At 49.9% G+C, this 23,809-nt stretch overlaps 1 protein-coding gene across 1 annotated transcript; it reads left to right on the forward strand.

Moving 5' to 3' along the window:
• Window positions 1-1,293: 1,293 nt before the first annotated feature.
• CSF1R (colony stimulating factor 1 receptor) lies at window positions 1,294-23,663 on the forward strand. The gene is made up of 21 exons (XM_074883355.1): window positions 1,294-1,489; window positions 6,472-6,717; window positions 7,533-7,817; window positions 8,355-8,491; window positions 9,246-9,405; window positions 10,304-10,493; window positions 11,617-11,732; window positions 12,002-12,119; window positions 12,779-12,969; window positions 13,549-13,661; window positions 15,751-15,877; window positions 16,366-16,470; window positions 16,798-16,908; window positions 17,179-17,341; window positions 17,910-18,013; window positions 18,159-18,277; window positions 19,036-19,158; window positions 19,273-19,384; window positions 19,672-19,771; window positions 20,980-21,085; window positions 22,084-23,663. The coding sequence occupies exons 1-21, from the start codon at window positions 1,441-1,443 to the stop codon at window positions 22,213-22,215; spliced, it is 2,907 nt and encodes a 968-aa protein (XP_074739456.1). The 5' UTR covers window positions 1,294-1,440; the 3' UTR covers window positions 22,216-23,663.
• Window positions 23,664-23,809: the final 146 nt, after the last annotated feature.

Raw genomic sequence — 23,809 nt, forward strand, 5'->3', positions numbered from 1 at the left:
TGTAGAGCCATGAGGGGCACTCCTCTGCCTGGCACCTTTGCACTGCAAGTGCAGATTCAACAGCCATGTCTGTGCAGACATTTTGGAAAAGCCCATCTCTTTCTGCCCAAATTTCACAGCCAGCGTCCCTGTCACCTCCCCACTGATGGGGCTGCAGCTGGGTGCAGCTAAGGCAGAGCCCTTCCTCCCCTGTCCTTCCCAGTGCTGTCAGGTGGTGGCCATAACTTCCCACCCCAGAGCTGCTGTGAACTATCATGAACTTCTGCTTCAGTCTGAGGTTATCCAGCGATAGAGCAGACAGCAAGTGTCTGACTTGACCTGCTAACATCTTGCTGACTTGAACATCCCTAGGAGAGCTGTTTTGCTTCAAGCCTATCCTCACCCCCTGTTTTGGAAAAGGCATGGTCCAGGTGAGTGTTAATGAAGTGCCTAATTACTGTTCTCAGGTGCCTGCCAGGTTGTCAATTAGAAAACAGTTTCAAAAAGCCTCCCCACCAGCAAGGGCTCCTTTGGAGGAGGGGTTCTTGTTTGAGTCCTGTAGCTGCCTGATGGTGAGAGGGTTGCTGTGAGCCCCAGGCTTGGGGGTCCTGGGAGAGGAGGAGACCTGGGGTCCAACTGTGTCCCCCAGCCCAGCTGGGGACAGGGAAGGGTCTGCAGGCTGGACCCCAACATGTCTCCCTGCTGAGGAGGGTGGTGAAGGCTGGCCTGCAGCTGGCTGGGATCAGCCCTGCCTCTGCACGGTGCTGGAGGCAGGGTTTGGGGGTGACCCAGTGTGGCCACAGGACCCCCCTCTGCACCAGGGATCATGCTCTTGGTTAAAATAAAATAATTTGTCATCTTCACAGGCTTCTTCCCACCTGGGAACTGCCCTGGGCTGAATCACCTTTGTGGGCCTGCTGTGGGGGAATCAGCCTGTTCCTGTGTGGGCACTCAGGGCCTGAAGCCAGCAAGAGCCACTGGGCCTGAGGTAAAATGAAGTCCCCTGCCACTAAGGCAGGTCCTAGCCTGGCTCTTTGTGTCCCCAAGCAACTGTGCGGTGGTCCCTGGGGGTTTGGGTGGCAATAGACAGGGCAGATGGGAGTTGTCCTGAACCCTGGCATGGTGCAGTGACCTCTGTCAGCCCTGGGGAGTGGTCTGGGGCTGAACCCCCCTCTGAGACAGGAGGGTGGCCCCAACAGAGGGGTGCGTGCATGGCCCCACCTCTGCCAAGGGAGTTTGTCACCAGTGACGTCTCAAAGCATCGCTTTCTTTTTTTACCTCCTGTTTCAAAAACAAACAACAAAAAAAAGGAATTTCTTAACTTGTGGTCAACTCAGAAAGGAGAAGCTCCTGCTGAGGGAGTGCTGGAGACAGTGCCTGCAAGGAGAGGCGCCCGCTGCTCAAGAGAATCCTTCAGCCGTGTCCCCACTCCACGCTGGGGACACCACGGTCCCTGAGGACATGGGTCCTGCTCTCCTCCTGCTGCTCACTGCAGCCAGCGCCTGGCACGGTAGGTCCACCAAGCCCCCCAAAGCCCTACAGTGTATCCCTGTCATTCTGGGGCAGTTTTGGGATGTGGTGAGGGTTTCTTGGGTGTCTGATGTGAGTGTTCCATCCCTCCTTGGGCAAGGAGGGGGTGACAGCCTTGCTGGGGCTGTGGACAGGACAATGCTGAAGTTGGACTAATGGGCACTTGGCTCCCAGCAGTGGAGGACAAAGCCAGGCTCCTAATTGTGTCTACCAAAAGCCTGCTGTGGGCTGGGATGGTCCCTGCTTCTGGAGGCTGCTGCATGAGGCAGCTGCTGCTGCTCTGGGCAGGTTCTAGGAGCCTCGATGTGGGTAGGGAGTGAACAAGAGAACATGTCTGCTCCATGGTGTGGCAGGGAAGAGACACCAGCTTGGCATTTTGTGCAGGCTTGGCTGTAACAGCTTTCTGAAGACCACCCAGAGCTGGCAGCTGTTATAGAGGGAGGACAGTGGTGGGAAGAGGATGTGTTGTTAGTCTGTGTTGGCTCTGGAGCCCAGCTGTGCTGAGGGCTTGCTCTTGCTGAGGGCTGCCCAAGGGAAAAGGTGCACGTAGCATAGGAAGAGCCTCAGCAATGGAGAGATGGGAAAGGGAAACTTTCCACTCTTTGGGTCTCGTTGGGGCTTAGGAGGAAGGAGAGGTTCAGCAGAAAGGGTATGCTGAGGGAAGCTGTCTCTGAAATAACCCTTTGCCCAAATGGAGCAAGAGCTGGAGGTGCTTGGCCTGCAGGTGAAAGAGTCGGGAAAGTTGGCTGCATTGGCACCTCCCAATGCCCACTTCGTGCCTGGTTGGAGATGTCTGAGGATTGTTGTTTTCTGGTGCTGCTGGCATAAACAACAGGGCTGTAGAGCCAGGATGTGATGGAAACAGAACTTGGGCAGCCAAGAAGGGAAAGGTGAAGCCTGGTTTTTGAGGCTGTGGAGATGGCCAAGAGGCGATAACCCACCAACCTCAAGAAGCAATCACTAGTCCTGTTTTGAGGTTTGCAACCAAACAGAAACCAGTATTACTAATCTTATGTCTTAAGCGCTGGCAGCCTCTCGGGGGTCTTGTGGGGCACTTTCCTTCATTTTCCTCTTGAGCTTGTTTGGGGACACAGTGAGACTCTGGTGTGAAGTCCCCCCTGGAAGGGGGCAATCTGTGGGGAAAGCATTCAACGTGTAACAAGGAGGCAGCATATCCCTCCCGAGCCACTGCAGTGTTCATATTTTCAGCCCGGGAAATTTGCATCCTCTCTCACTGTTGCGCTGCATGGTGTTTTGGTTCAAATCACATCTTTGACATGCTGAGCAGGCTTTTTCCAGGTCTGCTGTGTAGGGAACTGCGTTGTGAAGGCTGCAGTGTTTTTAATTTCTTACATTTTTTTTAAGATAATAGGGACTAGGCGGGTCTGATATAGATTTGTGAGAGATCGTAACAATATCTGTCAGGATCTCTGTGAAAGTTCCTTGGGGCACTGGGCAATGCAGGTCACCATCTGTGACATCCTCATCAGGCACTGTCAGCTGTGTCAGGGTGTTAGAGACACTTTTGTCTGAGCACCATCACTGTCGGCCATCTGCTGCACAAAGCTGCAACGTGCCAAGGTTGTCCAAAGGAAGAGCCTCAAGTTGGAGCCAGAGCCTGACTTCCTTCTCCCTCTTGGATTGCAAGTGCATCTTCTGAGAGTACCCAGGGCTGATGTGGTATGACCATTGTGATCTTGGCTCTTGCTAGGGGAGTGTCAGGGGCTCAAATCCCAGCTTTGGATCAAGCAAAGATTTGAAACCTGATCAGCTCACATCTGTGCTCCTGGACATCTTGAGAGGTCTTCCTGGGGTTTCTTTTGTTTTCTTGTTACGGATGAATCTAAACTTCTGATGTAGAAGCCCCAAGCAGAGATGTGATAAGCACCCTTTTCCCCACTCCCTGCCCCCCAGATACTGTAGGTGGCTCTGGGGAAGGTGTCCTCAGAAACCAAGCTTTTCCTTGCCATCACTGAGGGGGGAGCAAGGGGAGCTCAGGCCTGGTATGGGTCCCTCCCAGGGCCAGACCTTAGCCTAGTTATCTCCCAGGACCAAGTCAAGGTCCTCATGACTGGTTTCTGTGGTAAGGTTCTTGAGTGTCTCTGTCTTACCAGCCTTTACTTCTCCTTCCTTACCATTTCCAAACCCTCAGCAAAGGAAAGTAATGTTTTGGCTGGCATGGGAGAGGCAGGGACAGAGCCTGCAGCTGTAACTAGAGGTCATGGTTACACAACCCAAGTGTGGTAAAACCCTTGGCCAGCAGTTACTGGCAGTGCTGCGGAAGCTGCTGGAGAGCACCAGAGACATCCTTAGGCTTCGTGCAAGATTGCACACTGGTCAGCAGAGAGAAAGCGTCCCCCAGCAGCCCTGCTTCCCCATTCTGGAAAAGGGCCCGTGGGTTTGACTCATCCCCCAGCACACAAGGAGGAGTGGATGCTTGGGTGGCCTTCACCTGGCAGTGTCTCTGCCCCAAGTCCTCACTCCACTTGTGTGGTGGCTGTGCCAATGACAGGAGTCTCCAGTGATAGACTGAAGGCTGCTGGCTGCTGCTTCATTGTTAGGGAGAGCACCTACACTGAGCCTTCTCTATCCATAGCATCTCAGTAGTAACTGGAGGTTGATAACAACAAGGACACAGTGACATGACTCTCTTGTTTTTCTTGTCCTGTTGTGGCCAAACCAAGGACCAGTTACAACATGGTCCTTCCCTGAACCAGTTTGAATACAGCTTTGAGTCAAAGAGCTTGGCTCCCCTATTAAATGGTGCTGAAGCCTTGGATGTGGAGGGATAGCTAAAGCAAAGAGTAGGTGAGGGAAAAAATTACAGTGATAGAGAGTAAAAGCAACAGAAATATGTTGAGCCCTGCTAGAAAATACAGCTTAGAAAAAGGGAGGAACGTTGAACCTTAGATATGTGGAAAATGTGGCTTTGCAGGGGATTCTGGGACATGTTTTTCTCCACTCTGGGAATAAATGAGGCTTTTCCTCTTTCCACAGAAAGATAAAAGCATCACTAAAAAAAACCCCAAAACCAAACAACCCAAGGAGAAAAAATGTCAAACATTCCATGCCCCAAAGCTCCCTGTCTTCTGATTCTTCCTGCAGGGCGAGTGAGTTTGATCCAGGCCTTGTTTGGGTTCCTCTGGGCAACTGCATTGTTGTCATGCACCAGCAATGCTCTGCAGGGCCTTGAGTCTCATATTCTTGACCTTTCATTGCACAGAGGGAGGCATCAGCCCAAGACTTCTTAAATGATGCTCTTTGAGCTCTGATAGACGGGCTCTGGTGTTACAGCCCCAATCGCGGCAGATGGAACACAATGCATGTTTGTACCTCGGACATAGTCTTCCTCACCAAATGAGCTGTGAGCAGGGGTGGATGAAGATGGGTGCATGCTGCTTCTGCTGCCTGTGTTACAGGGACAGTGTCCAGGGCAGCATCTGGGAACAGATTTGCTTTAAACTCTTTGCTACCCATGACCATAAGCAGCCTTCTCTCCTTTCTTCCCTTCAACAAGGGCTGTGAGATCTGGCCACTACTCCCCTTTCCCCAAAGGATGTGCAAGTGCAGCTGGATTAATGGTACTATTATAGGGTGCTTTGCCCTCTCCCACTTCCTGATGAGTTAGGGTTCTTATGTTCATTTGGACAACAAATCTTTCAACTAAACTGTTCCTGTAAGTCCAGAGCAGTCTGCTGCAGAGTTTGAGGCATCACAAGACCAAACTCAGCCCTTGTTTCAGCTGCCACCACCCCAGAGGAACATTGCCTGCAGTGACCTCATCTACAAAGAGCAAAGAAGTGGTAAATTGGGCAGCTACCTTTCTACTTAGTATGATTTGAACCTCAGTGTTTATCCCTTTAAGATGTGAGGATGGGTTAGCGACTGGGAAGGAAAGCAGAAGTGGGAGAATGGCCCTGGATAGGGGCTGGAGGGGAGTGCAGAGCCCCCTGAGCACAGATAGCCATTTGAAATGTGTTTCCTGTCCTCCCTGAAGGCCTGGCATGGGGGTGGTGGTACCACTTCTTCCCTAGCCCCGCAGTACTGATTCATTTCTCACTTCCCCCCACCCTAAATATAGGTGGTGACTCAAAGAACTCGCTGACACGGCAAAACGGGGAAAAAAATATTTCCCTCTGACACTAAGGGCTGGAGTGGGACACAGGTTCCCCTTTATTCAGCCAGTAGAGAAGCCATCTTCAAAGTAGAGATGGCATCAGAAATCCAGCTGGGTTGCAATGCCAGTGTCAGCATGGCCTGGTGTGCTGTATGTACAACTGCAACTATGGGCTTTCATGAGCTGTTTAGCTTTTCTGTGCCTCAGTTTCCCACCCTCAAATATGAATAATAATGGTGACTCACTTCATAATGTTCTGATGGTATCTACAAGGAGAACACACTGTGTGACTATGATAACGCATAAGTATGGGTCCTGCAAAATCCACTGCCCAGCAACCAAAAAGCCGTCTTCCCAAAAGGTGTGAGCTGAACTCCTGCTCTGCAGAAGCTTTCCAGTTCTGTTCTACCTCATCACAGCACCAATGCAACAGAGCGCCCTGTCCTCTAGACTTGACTTAATTTTCACCAAAGGGCGTTATGTTCATATAGTAGCTCCAGCTCTGCCACAAAAGGAAAACTGTTGCAAGAAGAGGCAAAATCCAACAAGAACAATTTCCAAGCTAGCATCTGACTTAATTAGCTCCAAATTTTTTTTTTTTCTGTCCCAGGGCTCTAAATGTTCACATGTGGGGTTTTCTCTTTTCTCTGAAATTCATTCCTTGGAGTATCAGACCATATCCGTCTGGTGGGATGGAGAATGGCTGGAGTGATATGAGCCAAAAAGCCAGTCTGAATCCCAAGCTCAGCAACTTCCTGATGCTGAGCTACTCCATGCTCAGCAGTGTGAACTCCAACAGAGCATCTTTAAGGATCACTTTTGCATCCTCACTCTTTCCTTTGTAGGCTCGGCATCCCCAGTGATCAGCCCTGACCTCCCTGCTCTGGTTGTTAACACGGGTGATCCAGTCATCTTGCACTGCTCAGGAGAGTCCGAAGTTGAATGGAAAAGCCAAAAGAATATATTCATCAACCACACCAGCAGCATGTTCAGTATTCCCAAGGCTACTTACAGGGATACAGGCACCTATAAGTGTGGTTATGTCAACAGCAGTGACAAGGGCATTGCAACTGTGCATCTGTTTGTGCGAGGTAACTATGCTTCCCTCTTCCCACATACCCTGGCAGAACAGCGTCCTTTCAGGGAGCATGGCCATGACACAGGTCTTCTCTACAGCTGTGGTTGTGTGTGTGTTTGGGGAGCAGTGCAGGCTCCTAGTGAGGCAGTGGCTCACCCACAACCATGTAAGCACACATAAAATGGGGTCTGTTACTGAAGCACTGGCATAGAGTACAGAGCTGAATCTCACACGTATGTGGGAATGGCCTGGATCTCTCCCTCCATTTACCTTGGCTTCCCTTCCTGCAAAAAACAGGGATGAAGGTCTGGTCAGTGTTGTAATGGGCAGTGAGATCTGGAAATCAGAGAACTGTATGGCCAGTACCCCAGATAAGGGAGAGAATCACATGAATCGCATCCTCACAACATGACCTGAACCCCAAATATTCTTTTACCCCAGAAGGAAATATGCTGTGGTAGCTCCACCACTTGAGTTCACCCCTTCCCTTGTACCAGAGATACTGTCCTAGACAGGAAAGCTGGAGGTGTGATAAATAAAACTAACACCATGGTGAAAAGTTTAATTAGAGGTAAGCATATTTCTCAGTCTCTCTTGCCTATGTACATTTGTGAGTTGATTATTCTACTCCCCTCAAATGTCTTAGCTGGAACTCAGCTTGTCGTGTGAGTTTTTGGAGGCTGAGTCAGGCAGGCGTTGAGCAGGGCTGCCCCAGCATCGAACTCCCACTGGGCAGCAGTGCTGGAGACTTGCCTTTGCTGGAATGTGTTTCTCTGCTTCAATGTATTTTCTGATCCCATTCTCTGGCCTACCTTGTCTCCTCTGCAGATCCAAATACTGTGTGGTACATCCCGAGTTTCCGGATCTTTGTGACCAAAGGTGGTAATGCTGAGCTCCCCTGTCTCATCACGGCCCCTGAGTATGGATCCAGGGTGACTCTGATAATGGATGATGGCTCTCAGCTCCCACCCGGGACCAACTATTCTTTCAGTATTGAGAAAGGAATCACGCTATACAATGTGCAAAGCAAGCAGAAGGGCTCTTACCGATGCCAAGCAATGATAAATGGAAAAATAGAGAAGTCATCCAGAATAAGACTGTTTGTGGAAGAAGGTAAAGGATTGGGGGGTTGCTGCTGTCCTTGGGGAGACAGCAATAGCTAAGCTGGCCACAGTAGATAGTTAAGGAAAGGCTCCTTGCCAGTGGTAGGAAAGACTTTTTGAACCTGCAATCTTTAAAGGGTATTGAATGGAGGCAAAATTCCATCAACTTCTGGCAAATTGGCTCCTTCAGGTGGGTCTCTGTGGGTTCAGCAGTGTTCAAATCTTTGCAGGCACTATTACAGGACAGAGAAAAAAAGTCCACCTATCTCCCTGGTGTTCTGCGAGTCCTCAGGCAATAATCATGGCAGAAGGTTCCCCTTCCCTTTCAACCCACAGTGCTGACTGCTGTGCTCTCCCCAACTTGTACTGCTTCCTACAGACACATGCACAGACAGGAGTGATGATCCCTAGGGAAGGAGAAGGCTGGGGGTAAAAAAGACTGAAAAGGATGGAAAGGAGAAGGTAGCTGGGCCTTGGGAACTCTCCAAAGCACGCAGCTGGTCCAGTGGCCTTGATGATGAATCTTTCCCTGCTTGCCTTTGTGTAGCCCTGGAGAAGCCTGTATCGGTGATAATGGACCCTATAGACCATGTGCGAATTGTGGGCGAACCTTTTGAAGTCACTTGCAGAGTAATTGCTCCTTCCCACAAGTATGACATCAGATGGGTGACAGCAGCAAAGAACGTAAGTTGTGCAGCTTCAAGGGCGTACAGGGCTTTCCTGGAAACAAGGAGATATAGGGTGGTAAGAACTGCTCAGACCCAAGTCACCTGCAGCAAAGCCTTGGACTGCCTGACCAAAGCAGCTGTTCAAACAAGCTGTAGATATCTGAATGTGGCCATCCTTTCCTTGGGATGACACAGAGTTAAACACCTTCCCATTGTCAGGATCTTGCTGAAAGAGAGAAGTATGTTGTTTCAGCTGTGTTCACTGAGCAGGAGCCACAGTACCTACTGAGGCAACATTTCTCCACCCAGCCCTGTCAGGGCTTGTAAAGCAGCAGACATGTTCAGGACACACAGTTCCCAAGAGAGAAGATATGGGTGAAGAAAGGGAATGCATTTAAAAATCTCTGTTGTGCTGACTTTTAACTGCTAGATGGTTAGATAAAGTTTGCTAGAAGTCCTTATTATATCTGATGCCTTTATTAAGGAGGTGAAATAACATACAAGATATGTTTGGATCACACAACGTAAGGCCAACTTGCAGTCAGAAGGTTGACAATAGCTATATAATCCTAACTGCTGTGGAATATCTGCCCTGAATACTTAGATTTAATATGTGTCTTGGTCTCCATGTAGATGGCTTTCAGTGACAGGGCCCTATAACAAAGCTCAGTACCCCAGAACAGGAGGGGGTGGATATGTTTGTTGTAAGTATTCAGTTCCATCCTCTGCCCTTCCAAGAAAGTGTCTGATGTTCCCTCCCTGCCTGACAGGTCAGGAGAACTAAAAAGCCTAGCTTTGAAAATGAGAACTACTTCATCAGCGACATCCTGTCTGTTCCAGCGGTGACCATGGAAGATAGTGGGAAATACACTTGTATAGCTAACAATTCAGCAGGATTCAGGAATGCCTCAACAATGCTTCAGGTAGTAGGTGAGTGCTTTCCCAAAAGACCAGGAAGGTGTGGGCTGAGTCACATATAGGCTTGAGTATTTTCCATTTCTGCCTCCACCTTGTTCCCAGTTTTTCTGTTGGAAACATCATTCTCGCTTGTGCCTGAAGGCTCGCATGAGAACTGTGGAACTGCTAGAAAAGGAACTGGTGTTCCCTTCATGTCTCAAGGGGCAGGAGGACATTTTTTGGATTCTGGAGGAAAAAACTCAGAAATCTCAGTTTTGTGTGTTTATAAACAGCTTTAAAAAAACAAACAAACAAACCAACAAAAAAACCCACCACACAGGGCAAGGTTATGCTGAAGACCAGGAAGGACTGGCTGGAAGGAAGGGCAAGCCACGTGAGCAGAGTATGGATCTTTGTCTCTTCCAGTGGCAGATCCACATAAGAGGATTCACGTCTATTATACACTTGTTTGTTTCTCAAGATGGAAAATTCATCCTCGCAGCTCATGGGCTGGAGTTTGCTGATGTCCCGAAGTCACTGCATGCCATGGCTCAAAGAGGGCTTAGTCTGAGTTGTTTCCAAGTGAGAAGTCAGGAGTTTAGCTAAGGGGCCTGTCTTCTATGGGCAATCAGGAGATACAGTTTTAGCCTCATCACTTACTAGGACACAGCACATAAAACCTTTTTGCCCATGAGAGTTCACTAAGATTTTCTAGCTCTCCTCAGGCTGAGTGCAATCCGAGCTGCCATGACAAAGAAGCAATTTAAAAGTACTGCTTTGACAACATAATCTGTGTAATGCCTAGTTCCCTCCTGTAGTCTCCCAGCTGAGGCTGCCCTTTCCAGTAGTGGTCCATTTATGAAGCTGGTATAAGCTTGTTTCAGGTCTCTGGACATGTCTGCTAATGGTCATGCTCTCCTCCATCCTGCAGAGAGAGGTTATGTGTTCCTGACCCCAGTGCAAGCTACCAGCCAGGAGGTTGCTTTGGGAGAGAGTCTGCAGCTGCAGGTCCACATTAAGGCTTACCCAAAACTTGTCGACTGGAACTGGAATCACACAAACCCCTTGAAGAACTCTAGGACCAGCACATTGCAGTTCCAAATGACCTCTGGAAACAACTGGTATGTGCTCGCTCTCTCTCTCTTCTACACCGGCTGTGGCATGTTTCCAACAATGCTTTCCTTGTGAGACAGGCAGACCCCATGCCATCAGCTGACAGAAAAATCACTGCTTTTAAAGAGGGGAACTGTTCTGCCTTTCTGCCTTCTCTTTCCAGTATTATTAGCAAACAGCAGCGAGCAGGTCTGATCAGGTCAAGGAGGACACCACTTCTTTGGCAGCCTTCTCTTTAGAAAACCTTGTGGAAGTCAGTATCACATTTGTGGTCTGACTGTCCAAGTTCACACTCTCCTTGCAAGAAGAAATTGCAGGGGTGGATGAACATTACAAAATTAATTCTCTCACTGCTCCTCAGACTTGTCCCATGCTCTGAGGTCTGGACAGTGTATGTACTGAGTGGCACTGTATGCCCCATGTCAAGGGAAGCCAGAAACATCATTATGTGGATAAGACCCAATGGAGGGCACAGGCCTGCTCTTCCAAAGCCTACAGCCAACTGAGGCCAAAAGAGACTGAAAGAAAGAGAATTATTCCGTTTGTTGGGGAGTTTTTGGCAATTCCCCTTTCATTTTCTTAGAAACCCAAAATAATCCACAAGAGGAACTGTACCACTCAGCAAGCACGATGGCTTTAGGGCAAAGTCTTTCTTGCATCTGGGTCTGAGAAATAGGCTGGGTGCAGAGGGGAGTGGGCACTAGGGACCGTGACTTGATGGGCTAAGAAATGGGAGGAATAACTCCTTCTGTCAAAGGCAGAAGGACCAGCATCCTCTAGCCCTTCAAAGGCAATGATTTAGATGTTAAACTCTTCCTTTTGAGCATTCACCCACCCGGAGCCTATCACAGAATCATTCGGGTTGGAAAATACCCTTGGGATCAAGTCCACTTTCAGAAGTGCTGTGCACTTGCTGGCAAAAGGTCTTTCCTCTAAGGAAGATCAGACCCTCTCTGCTTCCCCTGAAGATACAAGTAGCAGACTCCCCTCATGGGCTGGAATTAATGCTGAGAACTGTTCACCTGCTCCTGGGCACAGGAAGCAGCTGCATCTTGCTGAGTGAAGACTGTGTGAGTGCTTAAGTTTCCTCAGCACAGCTTTCTTTATGGTGTTTACTCTCTGTGTGAGCAGGTATAACACCACGCTCCTCCTGAACCGCCTGCAGGAAGGAGAGGGAGGCCTCTATACATTTTATGCCGTCAACAATGAGACCAATGCATCTGTTACCTTCAGTATTTCTGTGAAATGTAAGTGCTGGGCATTGCCTGTTCTTTCACCCTGCTTACCCTTGGGGCTGCTGCCCAGCTGGCAGCAAGTAGGGGGGGTACCAGGGTACTTCCAGCCCAACACCCCCAGGACACAGGGCAAGGCTGTCTCTAGGACCCAGCCCAAACCTGTGCATAGCACAGGGGTTCCTGATGTTTTATTATTGCACACGTGGAATGTAAATTGGGACACAAGGAATGTGCTCTTCCTCCAGTCATAGCACTCACACTTTATCTGCCTTCCCCAACAGCTCCTCCAAGGGTCTGCAGAATCAAGGTGCCAGCCAATGACTCCATCCTTCAGTGCATGGCCATCGGCTACCCTGCCCCACGCATTGAGTGGTACCAGTGCCCCACTCACTCTGACAGGTGAGAAATGCCCAGGACATCGAGCACCTCCAAGGTGTGCACTTCCCCTTCCTATGCTTGGGCTTGCCTACATGCAATATAGCAGAGCCTGTTTGATAACAGCAACAGGGATGTTGCCCTGCTAAAAAAATAGGTTCTTGGGAACTGTCTGAAGAGAGGGGGAAGGTGCTATTCCTAAAGTCCTGAGCTTGATGAGTTCAGCCACCTGTGATTCATGCTCTCCCAATGCTTTTCTGAGGATCATGTGGGTCCTTTGGAGAAGTGCCTTGAAGTCAGCTGCTGTAGAGTTACATCCTGGCTGGTTCTAGTCATCTTTCTGGGACCTTCACAGGTCTGAAGCTCTGCAGAGCACAGGCTGACTGAGCTACAGTGTGACGGGAGGCAACTGCAGCTGCCTGGACAGGGGTGGTTGTGCCTCAGTACCAGCCCTGTTCAAGGAGGGAACTGCTGCCACAGCTGTAGCCACACAGAGGCAGTTAAGGTTTCATCTACACAGGGCTTTGGTGTTCAGGGAGAGGTCTTTTCATCAGGCAGTGAGTAACATGTCTCATAGAGCTGCAGTCCTAATTCCCAGTCTAGTCTGACACAGGCACCAATTCACTTATGAGCAGCTGTGCTGCACAGGAACACTCATTCTCTCCTGCTTGGTATCTCTGCAGATACAACGAGGACTATAGGTTGCTACTGAATGACACCAGTCCCCAGGTGGTGAACATGTTGCCCTTCCAAGAGGTCGAGGTGGAGAGCGCTGTCCTGTTCCAGGAGCTGGGTGACAATTTCACCTTCTGCTGTGTGGCCATTAACGGAGAGGGGAACACTTCTGACATGTTTCACTCGCTCACCATCACCAGTAAGATACAGACTGGTAGCTTGACAGAGTGGGGGAGAATCTGGGGGCTTTTGGGGACCTATTTTCCTATATGTATATCCATATTGTCTTGCAAGAGAGGTGAAATAGATTCCACAGGAGGTGTGAGGCTTTGGCATTTGGCAGTTCTAGGAACCATGTGGGAATTGGTGGCTGGTCATAGCCTGGTGCCAAAGGCTGATCCACACCATGAACATCTCATAACTGCAGTACCTCGCTGCAGGGCGCAGCCCAGCCGGCTGTTGCTCAGCCCACTGGAGTGCAGGAGCTGTATCTTTTGACAGCACTGTTCTTGCTGCACAGATATTTGTCTCCAGTCAGTCTGACCTGCAGCTGGTGCTGTTTGTGGAAACTGGGGTGCACAGGGGGAACCATTGCAGCCTTGAGTTTGGCATCAAGAACTTCCCGCAGTTCCCAGTTCTCAGGTTTTGGCTGTCTCTGAGGCCAGTGCTGGGTTGTGTTGCATACAGGGGAAGCCTAAATGAACAGCTGGGCAAAATGGTCCCAGAGATGGGATTGAAACAGGAATGGTTTACTCATCCCATTTTTTTGCTCCTCCAGGAAATGTCGTGGCCCCTCCAAACAAGCTTTTCAGCCCCATCCTCTCCATCTGCATAGGCACATCAATCCTGCTGCTCCTCCTACTCCTCTTCCTCCTCTACAAATACAACCAGGTCAGATTCCCTGTTGTGTAGCAAGGGCTTCAAGGCCTGCCCAGCCTCAGAGACCCCACTGCCTCTGCTGGCAGCCACAGGCAGGGAGCCTTCAGCTTGGGGGTAACCAGGCAAGCTAACTCCTCATCTCCACTGCCTCCCAACTTCTCCCAGAAGATTCCTGCTACAGGGCAAGGCTCATGCACCAAACCCAGTGTGTTAAAACCTCTCCAAACCTGGTCCCTCAGCCTTGTAGCCCAGAGGTCAATGTGGATATTCCTTGGTGTAGGACAAAGGTGCTCACTCTGAGCTGTCAGTTGCAACTGGTTTTGCTCTGGTCATCATGAATCCACAGACTGAATTAAGGAGGGAAAAAAGTGGTTTGCAGCTTGCATCTACATTTTATTCTCCTCCCTGCTTTATAAAAAGCTGTCTTTATGGGGAAACAGAATGATGATAGAAGGCGTTTGTCTCCAGGAAGGCTTGGTCACTATTTTTATACAAGAACTTACCCCATTTTTCTCTGCAAGACTAATTTTCAGCATTTGGATTTCTTCTCAGTTGCTTCCTTAAACTGTACCAATCAGTAGCCACCTCTGTTTCATCAGTGGGTGAAAATCTCCTGGTTTTCAACTCTCCCTTTTGGCACTTTCCTTTTGACAGCCCATCAAGGCTGCAAATTTTGCAGCAAAGTTCTGGTGCTGGTTGTCAGAAGATCCAGCAGAGCCCTCTTCCAGACGAGCACCTACAGCTTTGCAGGCAGAGCTGTCTTTGGCCAGTAGTCCAGAGACAGAGAGAAGCGTGAATCAGTGTGTAAGCACAGCTCTGAAGAAATAGCTTTTAGGAAGTCTTGCAAGCCCAAAAGAATCAGGACATGTTTATAAATAATCTTACCTATCTCAGCCATGGGCTGCTTGAGACATGGCTGATTGTTGCAAGTGTTAGCTGCATCATGGAGCAGAAGGCAGCAATACTCACCCTCTGGGAGTGGGCAACATCAAATAAACTGAATGCATGTGGCATTCTTTAGGGGGGACCTCCACCAGAAGCTCTGTTGCTTGAAGCATCCTCTCTGGGCCTTTTTCAACTGCCTGCATGGGCACGGATGTTCAACTCTCAGGCAAAGAAAAACGCAGGAGCGTGGGGGAGAAAACAAACAGATGCTTTGCATCAAAACTGCAGATCTGTTTGCCTCAGTTATGGTTCCTCATGCCTGTGCTAACCCAGCTTTGAGCATCTACTCATACACTGCATCCTTCTCCGCAGCTATCCAGGGGAAGTGGTGAGGAGAAGCAGTTCAGCGCACACATCCCAGTAGCTGGGACATGAGGTGATTCATCACAGCCATGGTCACTCCACCCATGCTCCCTTGTGCCTGTCTTGATGGACCTGAGACCACCTTTGCCACACTGGGGTGCAGGTCCTTGCCTGTCTCCTTGTACAGGAGTAAAGGCCATGCACAGTATTCTCATGCCAAGCTATTTCACTGCCTTTCTCTCTATTTGTGCCTCCTGCCTGGCTCCCTAGCCCTCTCAGCATGAATGACAACACCAAGCCCAAGCTGGCAACTGCCCCTGCCCATAGGCTCCAGCACTGCCTTGCCTGGCTATGTCTGCCATGAGATTTGTGGAAAAGAGAAGAAATTCTTACTTGTCTTTCTCCATGTCTTTTTTTGCCCTGTAAGGGAAGCGGGGCTGGGCCAGCTCTGCCATTCTGCTGTGCTCAGCAACCCAAGGTACCAAGGAAGGACACATGGTGGACATCTCCCTCCAGCGCCAGCTGGGCACTGTTGGCCACTGGTCGGGTGGGACATGCTGGCTCTCCCAGCTCTGCCATCCCAAGTGGGGGCAACAGGCTGCTTGAAGTGGAAGAGGCAAGAGAGCCTCCCTCAGCCATGGGTGACAACTTAGAGGGACTTTGTAACAGCAAAGGACCAGGCTGTGCAGACAAAGCCTCTCTCACTCAGACTGGGTTCAAAGCAAGAAATATTTGATGGGCTGAAACCTAAGTCTTAGCTCTATGCCTGCAGGGTGAGACCTAGAGTGCATGCTGGGACTGGGAACCCTCAGGACCTGAGGAACACTGAATAACTGGAGTCTCTTCCTTACAGAAACCCAAGTACCAGGTGAGGTGGAAGATCATTGAGGCATGTGAAGGGAATAACTACATCTTTATTGATCCCACTCAGCTGCCATACAATGAAAAATGGGAGTTTCCCAGGAATAATCTCCAGTTTGGTAAGAAACCTTCCTTGTTGCTTGCCTGGTGGCATGCAGCTCACCACAGAGCTGAAATGCTCTAAAGGAGAGAACCAAAGCAGTTAGGCAATATCCAAGGCTGCATCCAGACATTACAGCAACATTCTTAACCAGGCCTTGTTGTCCTCTTCCACACAGGGTGTCAAATGCTTGGATGCAGCCTCCCTCCATCCCTCCATTGCTCTGAGGAAAGTTGAGAGGATCGTGTCCTTCCTCTTGCATCTGGGGTCATTCCTAATGCACAGAGCTGGTGACCCCATGTTTAGACATGGCCTCTTTCATACCATCTTTTCTCACAGTAGAGTTCCCCTCAGATGTTAACCAGCTCCTGACTAAGGGATGTGTCATCTTGTCTGGGCTCAGCAGGAATCCCCACCCACCAAACATCCTCCTCAAGGCTGTCTGCAGGACAACTGCTCAAGATGTTTTAAGAAAGAGCTTATAAGTACATTTTTTTCCCTCTGCAGGAAAAACTCTTGGAGCAGGAGCCTTTGGAAAAGTGGTAGAAGCCACTGCTTTTGGGCTGGGCAAAGAAGACTCTGTCCTCAAAGTGGCTGTGAAGATGCTAAAGTGTAAGCCCAAAGCAACTTGCAAAGACTGAAATCCCCCAAGCTCCTTTGGGCAGGATGCAGTGTGTGTTCACCACATGTTAGTGCTCCCAGGCTGCAACATCTACTTTTTTAGATGTTTCTGTGATAAGTACTGGGTGTTAGAGAATCACACTACTCTCACTTTTGTGGACACATGTGTCCAGAGGCACAGACAGAGGACACATTTTCCTCTGAATGTGTCTCCTCCTTTTGTCCCATATCTCTGTCTACACCTTTTTCTGTCCTCCCCCATCATCTCTCCCTTGTCCCTCCCTCACTCCTTCACACAGCCCTTCTCTTGTCTTGCAGCATCAGCAGACACAGATGAGCAGGAGGCTCTCATGTCTGAGCTGAAGATCATGAGTCACTTGGGACACCATGAGAACATTGTTAACCTGCTGGGAGCATGTACCTATGGAGGTAGGATCCCACAGCCCTGCTTCCCCCGTGGACCTCTCCCATGGCCTGCTCCTCTGAGGCTCTTACCTCTCTCCTCAGTCTCACACAGAGATAGTTGATGAGCTCAGTGGTCTTTTTTGAACCTATTACTTTGCAAGGGCCTGTGGGCTGGCCATTTCCAGACATGCTTATGTGCAGCGTGGGTTCTGCCACCCCTCCTGGGGAAAGTAATCCTCAGGACAGGTCACAGTAACATCACTTCTTAATGAACCCTTTCTACCTCTCTCCCAGGCCCAATCCTCGTCATCACTGAGTACTGTCGCTACGGAGACCTGCTGAATTTCCTGCGAAAGAAGGCTGAATCTATAATTATCCAAGATTCTGCCCTGGACACCTCGTTAGACAGCACTGCTGATTACAAGAACATTGACCTAGAGAAGAAATACATCCGCAGGTAAAAGCAGAGCTTGGGCGGCCACGGGGCTGAGCAATGCAGGGCCTGGGTACTTGCTGGGAGAAGTGTGCAGAGAGCTGTGCTGGGGAGAGATGAAGGCTAAAGGTCTGGGGACTTGCAGAATACCAAGATGTAAAAGCCACTGGGGATGTCTGTGTTCTGGCTTGGTTGCAGTTCCAACTTTTTCAAAGTCTTTGACAGATATCCCACAATAAATCCAGGTTTCAACCCAGTCTGCCCTCCCGCTACCTGGAATTGGAACTTTTTGGCTTCCTGCACTGTTGGGCACATGGGTTTTGTAGGACAAGAGGCTGAGCACTCCCCATCAGCCAAGGGCAGTTCCTTGACAAAAGGGGAGCAGTACTTGGAGCCCCATACCACAGGGCACCTAGGTCCCCTTTCCAAATCAGCCTCAACGTTGACTTTCCCTTTGCCCTTAAGCCTCTAGCTAAGCCACTTCCTGCAGGCAGGGATGTGGTTTCTTCTCTCAGTGGATGTGGAGAAGGGCAGAAGGTACTGCTGGAGTGTTGATAACAGCCTGTCTCCATCTCTGTTGCTTCTGACTCAGTGACAGTGGCTTTTCGGGCCAGGGTTTGGAAACATATGTTGAAATGAGGCCTGTGTCATCATCATCATCATCTTCAACGTCATCAGATTCTGCGCAAGTCAGGGGTGAGTTAAAGGCTCATTTTTGTGTTTTCATGATTTCTTTACTCCGGCCATCCTCTCTGGTTTAGCTCTGGGGAACCATGATACAGCATCACTTGCATTACTTGCTAGGTTTGCAGCAATTCTAAAACTTCACTTTGAATTTCAGGGAAAAGCTTGGAGGAAGAAGAGGAAACCAGGGAGGATCTCCGTCCCCTCAATCTCTCTGACCTGCTACAGTTCTCCAGCCAGGTGGCCCAGGGCATGGCATTCCTCGCATCAAAGAACGTGAGTGCCAAGAGGACAGCTGCCCCCAGCATCCCAATGGGGAAACACCAGTCCATCCAGCAGACACCAGCCATCCTGTCTGCACAAGGCTCAGGATGTTTTTGGATAGGGTGGCCAAGCTCAAGAAAGCTGCTGCTGAAAACGGGCCTCTCTGCTCCATTGGTTGGGTTCAGACATGCTGGGCTGTGGTGACTGGTGTTCCCTTCAGAGTCTTTGTCTCCCATGGGCTCCAGGCAGGCCATCACGGCAGGGACAGTGTTATGGGGGGAACTCAGGGCTGTACATCGTGCCAGTCTCAACGTTTTCTCCTCAGCTTTTACATGAAGTCAGTAACTTTGATGTAAAGTTTTCCTGCATTGGCAGCTTCCCCGCTGGCCCAGGGACAAGGAACTGAAAGTGGCCGTTGAGCTGTCTGCCAGAGCTGGCTCATTTAGAGTACCAGACTAACCGTATGACTGGTTCAGAGATGAGGACACAGTGTCAACAGCCCCTGGTCCCGAGCCTCCTCCCATGGGGAAGATGATGGCCCCATGAGTGATTAAAGGACGTGGCACGAAATGTCACAATGTCTTAGCATTGCAAATGAGGTGGTTGAAAGAGAGCCCATGCTCCTCGTGCGTGACACAGTGCCTCTTACACAGTACATGTTCCCCTTGCCCCCGTAAGTGTTGTTTCCATGACAGGCCTGGGCTGTAGGGAATTAGTTGGGACTGCTGGGGGACGTTGGCTTGGTCTCAGTTGCGCTATCTTTTCCCCAGTGCATCCACCGTGACTTAGCAGCCAGGAATGTGCTCATATCAGATGGACGGGTAGCCAAGATCTGTGACTTCGGCCTGGCCCGTGATATCATGAATGACTCGAACTACGTTGTAAAAGGCAATGTAAGTAGTTAAAATGGGGACAAGAGAAGGGTAGAGCGTGGCTGGAGCGCGAAGGACAGGGTGTAGCATAAGGGGCCAGCTTGTCCCAGTCTCCAGGACTCTTTGCTCTTCCAGGCCCGCCTGCCCGTGAAATGGATGGCCCCAGAGAGCATCTTTGACTGCATTTACACAGTGCAGAGCGATGTGTGGTCTTACGGCATCCTTCTCTGGGAAATCTTCTCCCTTGGTAAGAAAGAAGTGAGCTTGCAAACCTGTTTTCCATGGCTTACCACTACCCTAATGACTCTGTAGAAAAGTTTCTAAGAAAGGAGGAAAGATGACAAAAATCTAGGTTTTATCAGGGCTATAAAACAGTTATGCTTCCAGAGGGACCATTAAAAACAAAGGATCCTGGATGATTTGCTCAAACTTGGAACTCCCTGAGAATGAGTAGCCCTGGCTTGGGCGATGCTCCAGGCTGAAGTATTAAAGCCTCTGATCTGAGAGCCACCTCTGCTCCCGTTCCTGTCACAGGTAAAAGTCCCTATCCCGGCATGGTGGTGAACAGCAAGTTCTACAGCATGGTGAAGCAGGGGTACCAGATGGCCAGGCCTGACTTCGCTCCCTTGGAAATGTGAGTGGCTGTGCTGAGATGCACACACTGGGGGATGGGGTGGCTGAAGCTGCGTCACAGCGGGCGGGCAGGGAGGTGGCACAGGGATCATGGTCATAGGTCTGCCTGTGGCTGCCAGATGTGTCTGCCCTTGAGGTTCAGGTTGGATCAGGTTGGATCAGCACTAGCATGGCCAGCAGGGACAGGGAAGGGATCTTACCCCGTACTCGGCACTGGTGAGGTCGCACCTCAATGACTGTGTTCAGTTTTTGGGCCCCTCACTCCAGAAAGGCCATTGAATGACTCGAGCGTGTCCAGAGAAGGTCAATGAAGCTGGTGCAGGGTCTGGAGCACAGGTCTGATGGGGAGCAGCTGAGGGAACTGGGGGGGTTTAGTCTGGAGAAGAGGAGGCTGAGGGGAGACCTCATCGCCCTCTACAACTCCCTGAAAGGAGGGTGCAGAGAGGGGGGATGAGTCTCTTGAACCAAGGAACAAGCGACATGACAAGAGGGAATGGCCTCAAGCTGTGCCAGGGCAGGGTCAGACTGGCTCTTAAGAAGCATTTCTTTCCAGAAGGGGTTGTTGGGCGTTGGAATGGGCTGCCCAGGGCAGGGGTGGAGTGCCCACCCCTGGAGGGGTTGAAGAGTCGGGTTGACCCAGCGCTGAGGGATCTGGTAGAGTTAAGAATGGTCAGTGTGAGGTTCATGGTTGGACTGGATGATCTACAAGGTCTTTTCCAACCTCGATGATTCTGTGATTCAGTGGATCCTACCAGGCTGCTCCTTGCTCCCACAGGAAAGCAAGACCTGGGGCAGTCAGTTACGATGCTCCATCCACTATTTTCCCTGTTTATGGACAGGAAGATGAGAGAGCTCACGCTGTATGTCTACATTCCTGAACTTGGTGGATTTTTCTTTTTTTTTTTTTGTCAGCTATTTTTGACCGTAGGACTTTGAGAAGACAAGCCTGAGTATGTTGCAGGAAGGGAATGAGTTTAAGCTTAAAGAAAAAAGTACTGGAGGCATAAAGCCCCTTGTTGATAGATTACTTTACTCACTCCTGTGCTCACCTTTCCCTGGAGCACTGCACATGCACTGACCACAGGTTTTATAGACAGGAGGAGAAGGGATTGCTCAGTACTGTATGCCTGAAATACAAATGCAGGGAAGAGCCTGGGGGTGCTTTGCAGCAGCACAGTGCAATTGCTTTGTCCCTGTTTGGCTCTGCAGGTACAGCATCATGCAGGCATGCTGGAGCCTGGAGCCCACGCAGAGACCTACCTTCGACCAGATCGGCTGCTTCATTCAGAAAGAACTGGAGGTGCACAAGGAGCAGGTGAGGACCTTTGGAGAGAAGGGGGAAGGGAGACATGTTTTCCCCCTACACAAACATAGCTCTTGGACAACCTTCCTGCTGATGTCCCTTACCTTGAACTTGAGGGGACAGTTTAGTGTTGCTGGAAAGTGCAGAGGGGCACCCAGATTTCCCCATGCTGAAGGGTTAAGTCACTCCCCACCATGACCAAAGGAGGCTGAAGAGAGACAGAACAGCTGTTTTGCAGCAACCTCTACAGGCAGTGATACAGCTAGTGATACAGCCACCCTGCCCCCTTCCCGTGGATTTGGTGTGCAGCTGGACAGAAGGTGTGCTGCCTCCTGACTTGCTGTGCTGCAGCTCCACAGAAGCACGGGCACAGCAAAGGGTAGTGTTGAATTCACATCCCCAGCTGGGCATCCCTGCAGAAACAGATGTTGTACTCCATTCATAGAGTCACAGAATGGTTTGGGCTGGAAGGGACCTTAAAGATTATCCAGTTCCAACCCCCCTACCATGGGCAGGGACACCTTCCACTAGCCCAGGTTGCCCAAAGCCCTGTCCAACCTGGCCTTGAACCCTTCCAGGGAGGGGGCAGCCACAGCTTCTCTGGGCAACCTGTGCCAGTGTCTCACCACCCTCACAGCAAAGAATTTCTTCCTTATATCTAATCTCCGTCTCCCCTCTTTCAGTTTAAAACCATTCCCCTCGTCCTATCCCTATACCCCCTGATAAAGAGTCCCTCCCCACCTTTCCTGTAGCCCTTTTAAGTCCTGGGAGGCCGCTCTAAGGTCTCCCTGGAGCCTTCTCTTCTCCAGCTGAACCCCCCCAACTCTCTCAGCCTGTCCTCACAGGGGAGGTGCTCCAGTCCCCTGATCATCTTCATGGCCTCCTCTGGACCTGCTTGAGCAGGTCCATGTCCTTCTGATGTTGGTGCCCCCAGAGCTGGACACAGTGCATGCAGCGAAGGGACCAAAGCACACTTGGGTTGGATTTTATTTTTATTTTTTGCTTTCAAGGACTACACCAACCTCCCCTCTGCTGCTGAGGAAGACAGTGGCTGTGATACCTCTGGCTGCTGTGAGGTGTCCTGTGAGCAAGAGGAGAGTGGCCAGCCCCTTCTCAAGAGCAATAACTACCAGTTCTGTTAGCTGGCACCATCGCCCTGGTGTAGATCCCCGTCCTCCTGGCTCTGCAGAACACACAGTTCTGCTCTGCCCTAGGACGCAGATGCCTTCTGCTTTGGATCTCCTCTCTGCTTTCTGAAGTACGAGTGTTACCAACTCCCTCACTGAAAGGGCAGCGCTGGAGTGACTCAAAACCAAGACTCACCACAGGGTCCCTAAGGCCTTATCTTAAGTGTGGCATAGAGTTGTTAGGATGGTAACACGCTCCACCTCTACAAGGTACAGAGAGGTCCCTGTCACCTGCCTCCCCACCCCCTGGAGGAGGCTGTGGGTGTTTATTGTACTTTTCTTAAAATACTAGTTACAGCCAAGTCAGATATTCCCAAAGTCACTCACAGGACTGAAGCCTTGTGTTTTATGAGCACATCTTGAACTAAGTCCTGAAGCTGGAACTGCTCCACACACCAGAAGCAGCCCTCTTCCTTGGTGGTCCTGCTCTCTTCCCTTTGTCAGTCAGACCCCTGATGTTGCAGAGAAAGTATTTAGATATAGGTAAAGCCTCTGCTTAGCATTAAATATGAAATAAATATTCCTCATGCAATCTACCTCTCTGCAGCTGGTGAAGTGAGCCAAGGAGCCAACCCCAGGATTATGTGAACTTGTGCCCTGGTAACAGGACTGAGGGGCAGTTATTTCTCAGGCAAAACACAGAAGTAACCAGTGTTCTTCCACATGAGCACTTACACAACCCCAATCCAGGAAAGAATGGCAGCTTAAACAGATCTGGAAATGATCACTATAACACATATCCTCCAAAACTTCTGAATTATTAAACATGTAGCAATCACTGCCTTTGTCATGATTACAGATATGCTCTTGTACATATTTTCTGAGTGTATTTTTAGTAGTTCAGCTGAGGTAACTTTTTGTTCATAAGCTAGGGCCTAATGCCCTTAAACTTACTTCTCATCTAGCTCTTGTTCAGGGTTCCTCATGCTGCAGCTGTCCAGTCTGGTGTAGTTATCAGAAGCAGCTAAGGAACCTTCTTAGCTTCACCTGATTCGGTGGGTGAAGGATCAGTATTCCAGGTACAAGCACTGACAGGGCTCAGGCAAACTACAGCAGGACAGAACTATTGTAACACAGGTGGCCTTTGTCATACTGTGAGCAATTACCTTGTGGGCCACTTTTGATTATGTTAAACCTGGTTTTATGCTAACACCAAGTGATTCATTCCTCCTTACTAAATGAAAAGCTAATGTATTTCTGTCTGTCAGCATTATAAAGAATAAAATGTTTAACAAAACAAGTCTCTTCCAGGACTTTAAGGACTGTTCTCAGGGGAATGGATCAGAGCACAGGTGATGCCCTGCAACTCTGCTCCAATTCCTCAGACATTTCTCAGTACCAGTTCTCAAACCCATTCAATCTTGTGTAATGCAAAAATTCATTAAAAGCAAGGTTGTAAAGCACTTTGCTCTGACTGGCTTGTCTGTAACTGGGAAAATGAAATGGTCCCCATGCATGGATATAATGGGGGACAAATTTCAAGGGTGATGCTGGGACATCTGAGATGGGTCACTGGGGTGGCAGTGTGAGGCCAAAGGGCCCTGGTGAC

Source organism: Strix uralensis, chromosome 14 (assembly GCF_047716275.1).
Source record: "Strix uralensis isolate ZFMK-TIS-50842 chromosome 14, bStrUra1, whole genome shotgun sequence".
NCBI classification, from domain to species: domain Eukaryota; kingdom Metazoa; phylum Chordata; class Aves; order Strigiformes; family Strigidae; genus Strix; species Strix uralensis.

What these genes read in the sequence shown, in the direction of transcription:
- CSF1R (XM_074883355.1), top strand. Translation starts at nt 1,441, where the DNA reads ATGGGTCCTGCTCTCCTCCTGCTGCTCACTGCAGCCAGCGCCTGGCAC. An exon ending in GGCTGTGAAGATGCTAAAGT is followed by an intron (nt 16,471 to 16,797) that starts GTAAGCCCAAAG and finishes CTTGTCTTGCAG; the next exon opens with CATCAGCAGACACAGATGAG. An exon ending in GAGAAGAAATACATCCGCAG is followed by an intron (nt 17,342 to 17,909) that starts GTAAAAGCAGAG and finishes CTTCTGACTCAG; the next exon opens with TGACAGTGGCTTTTCGGGCC.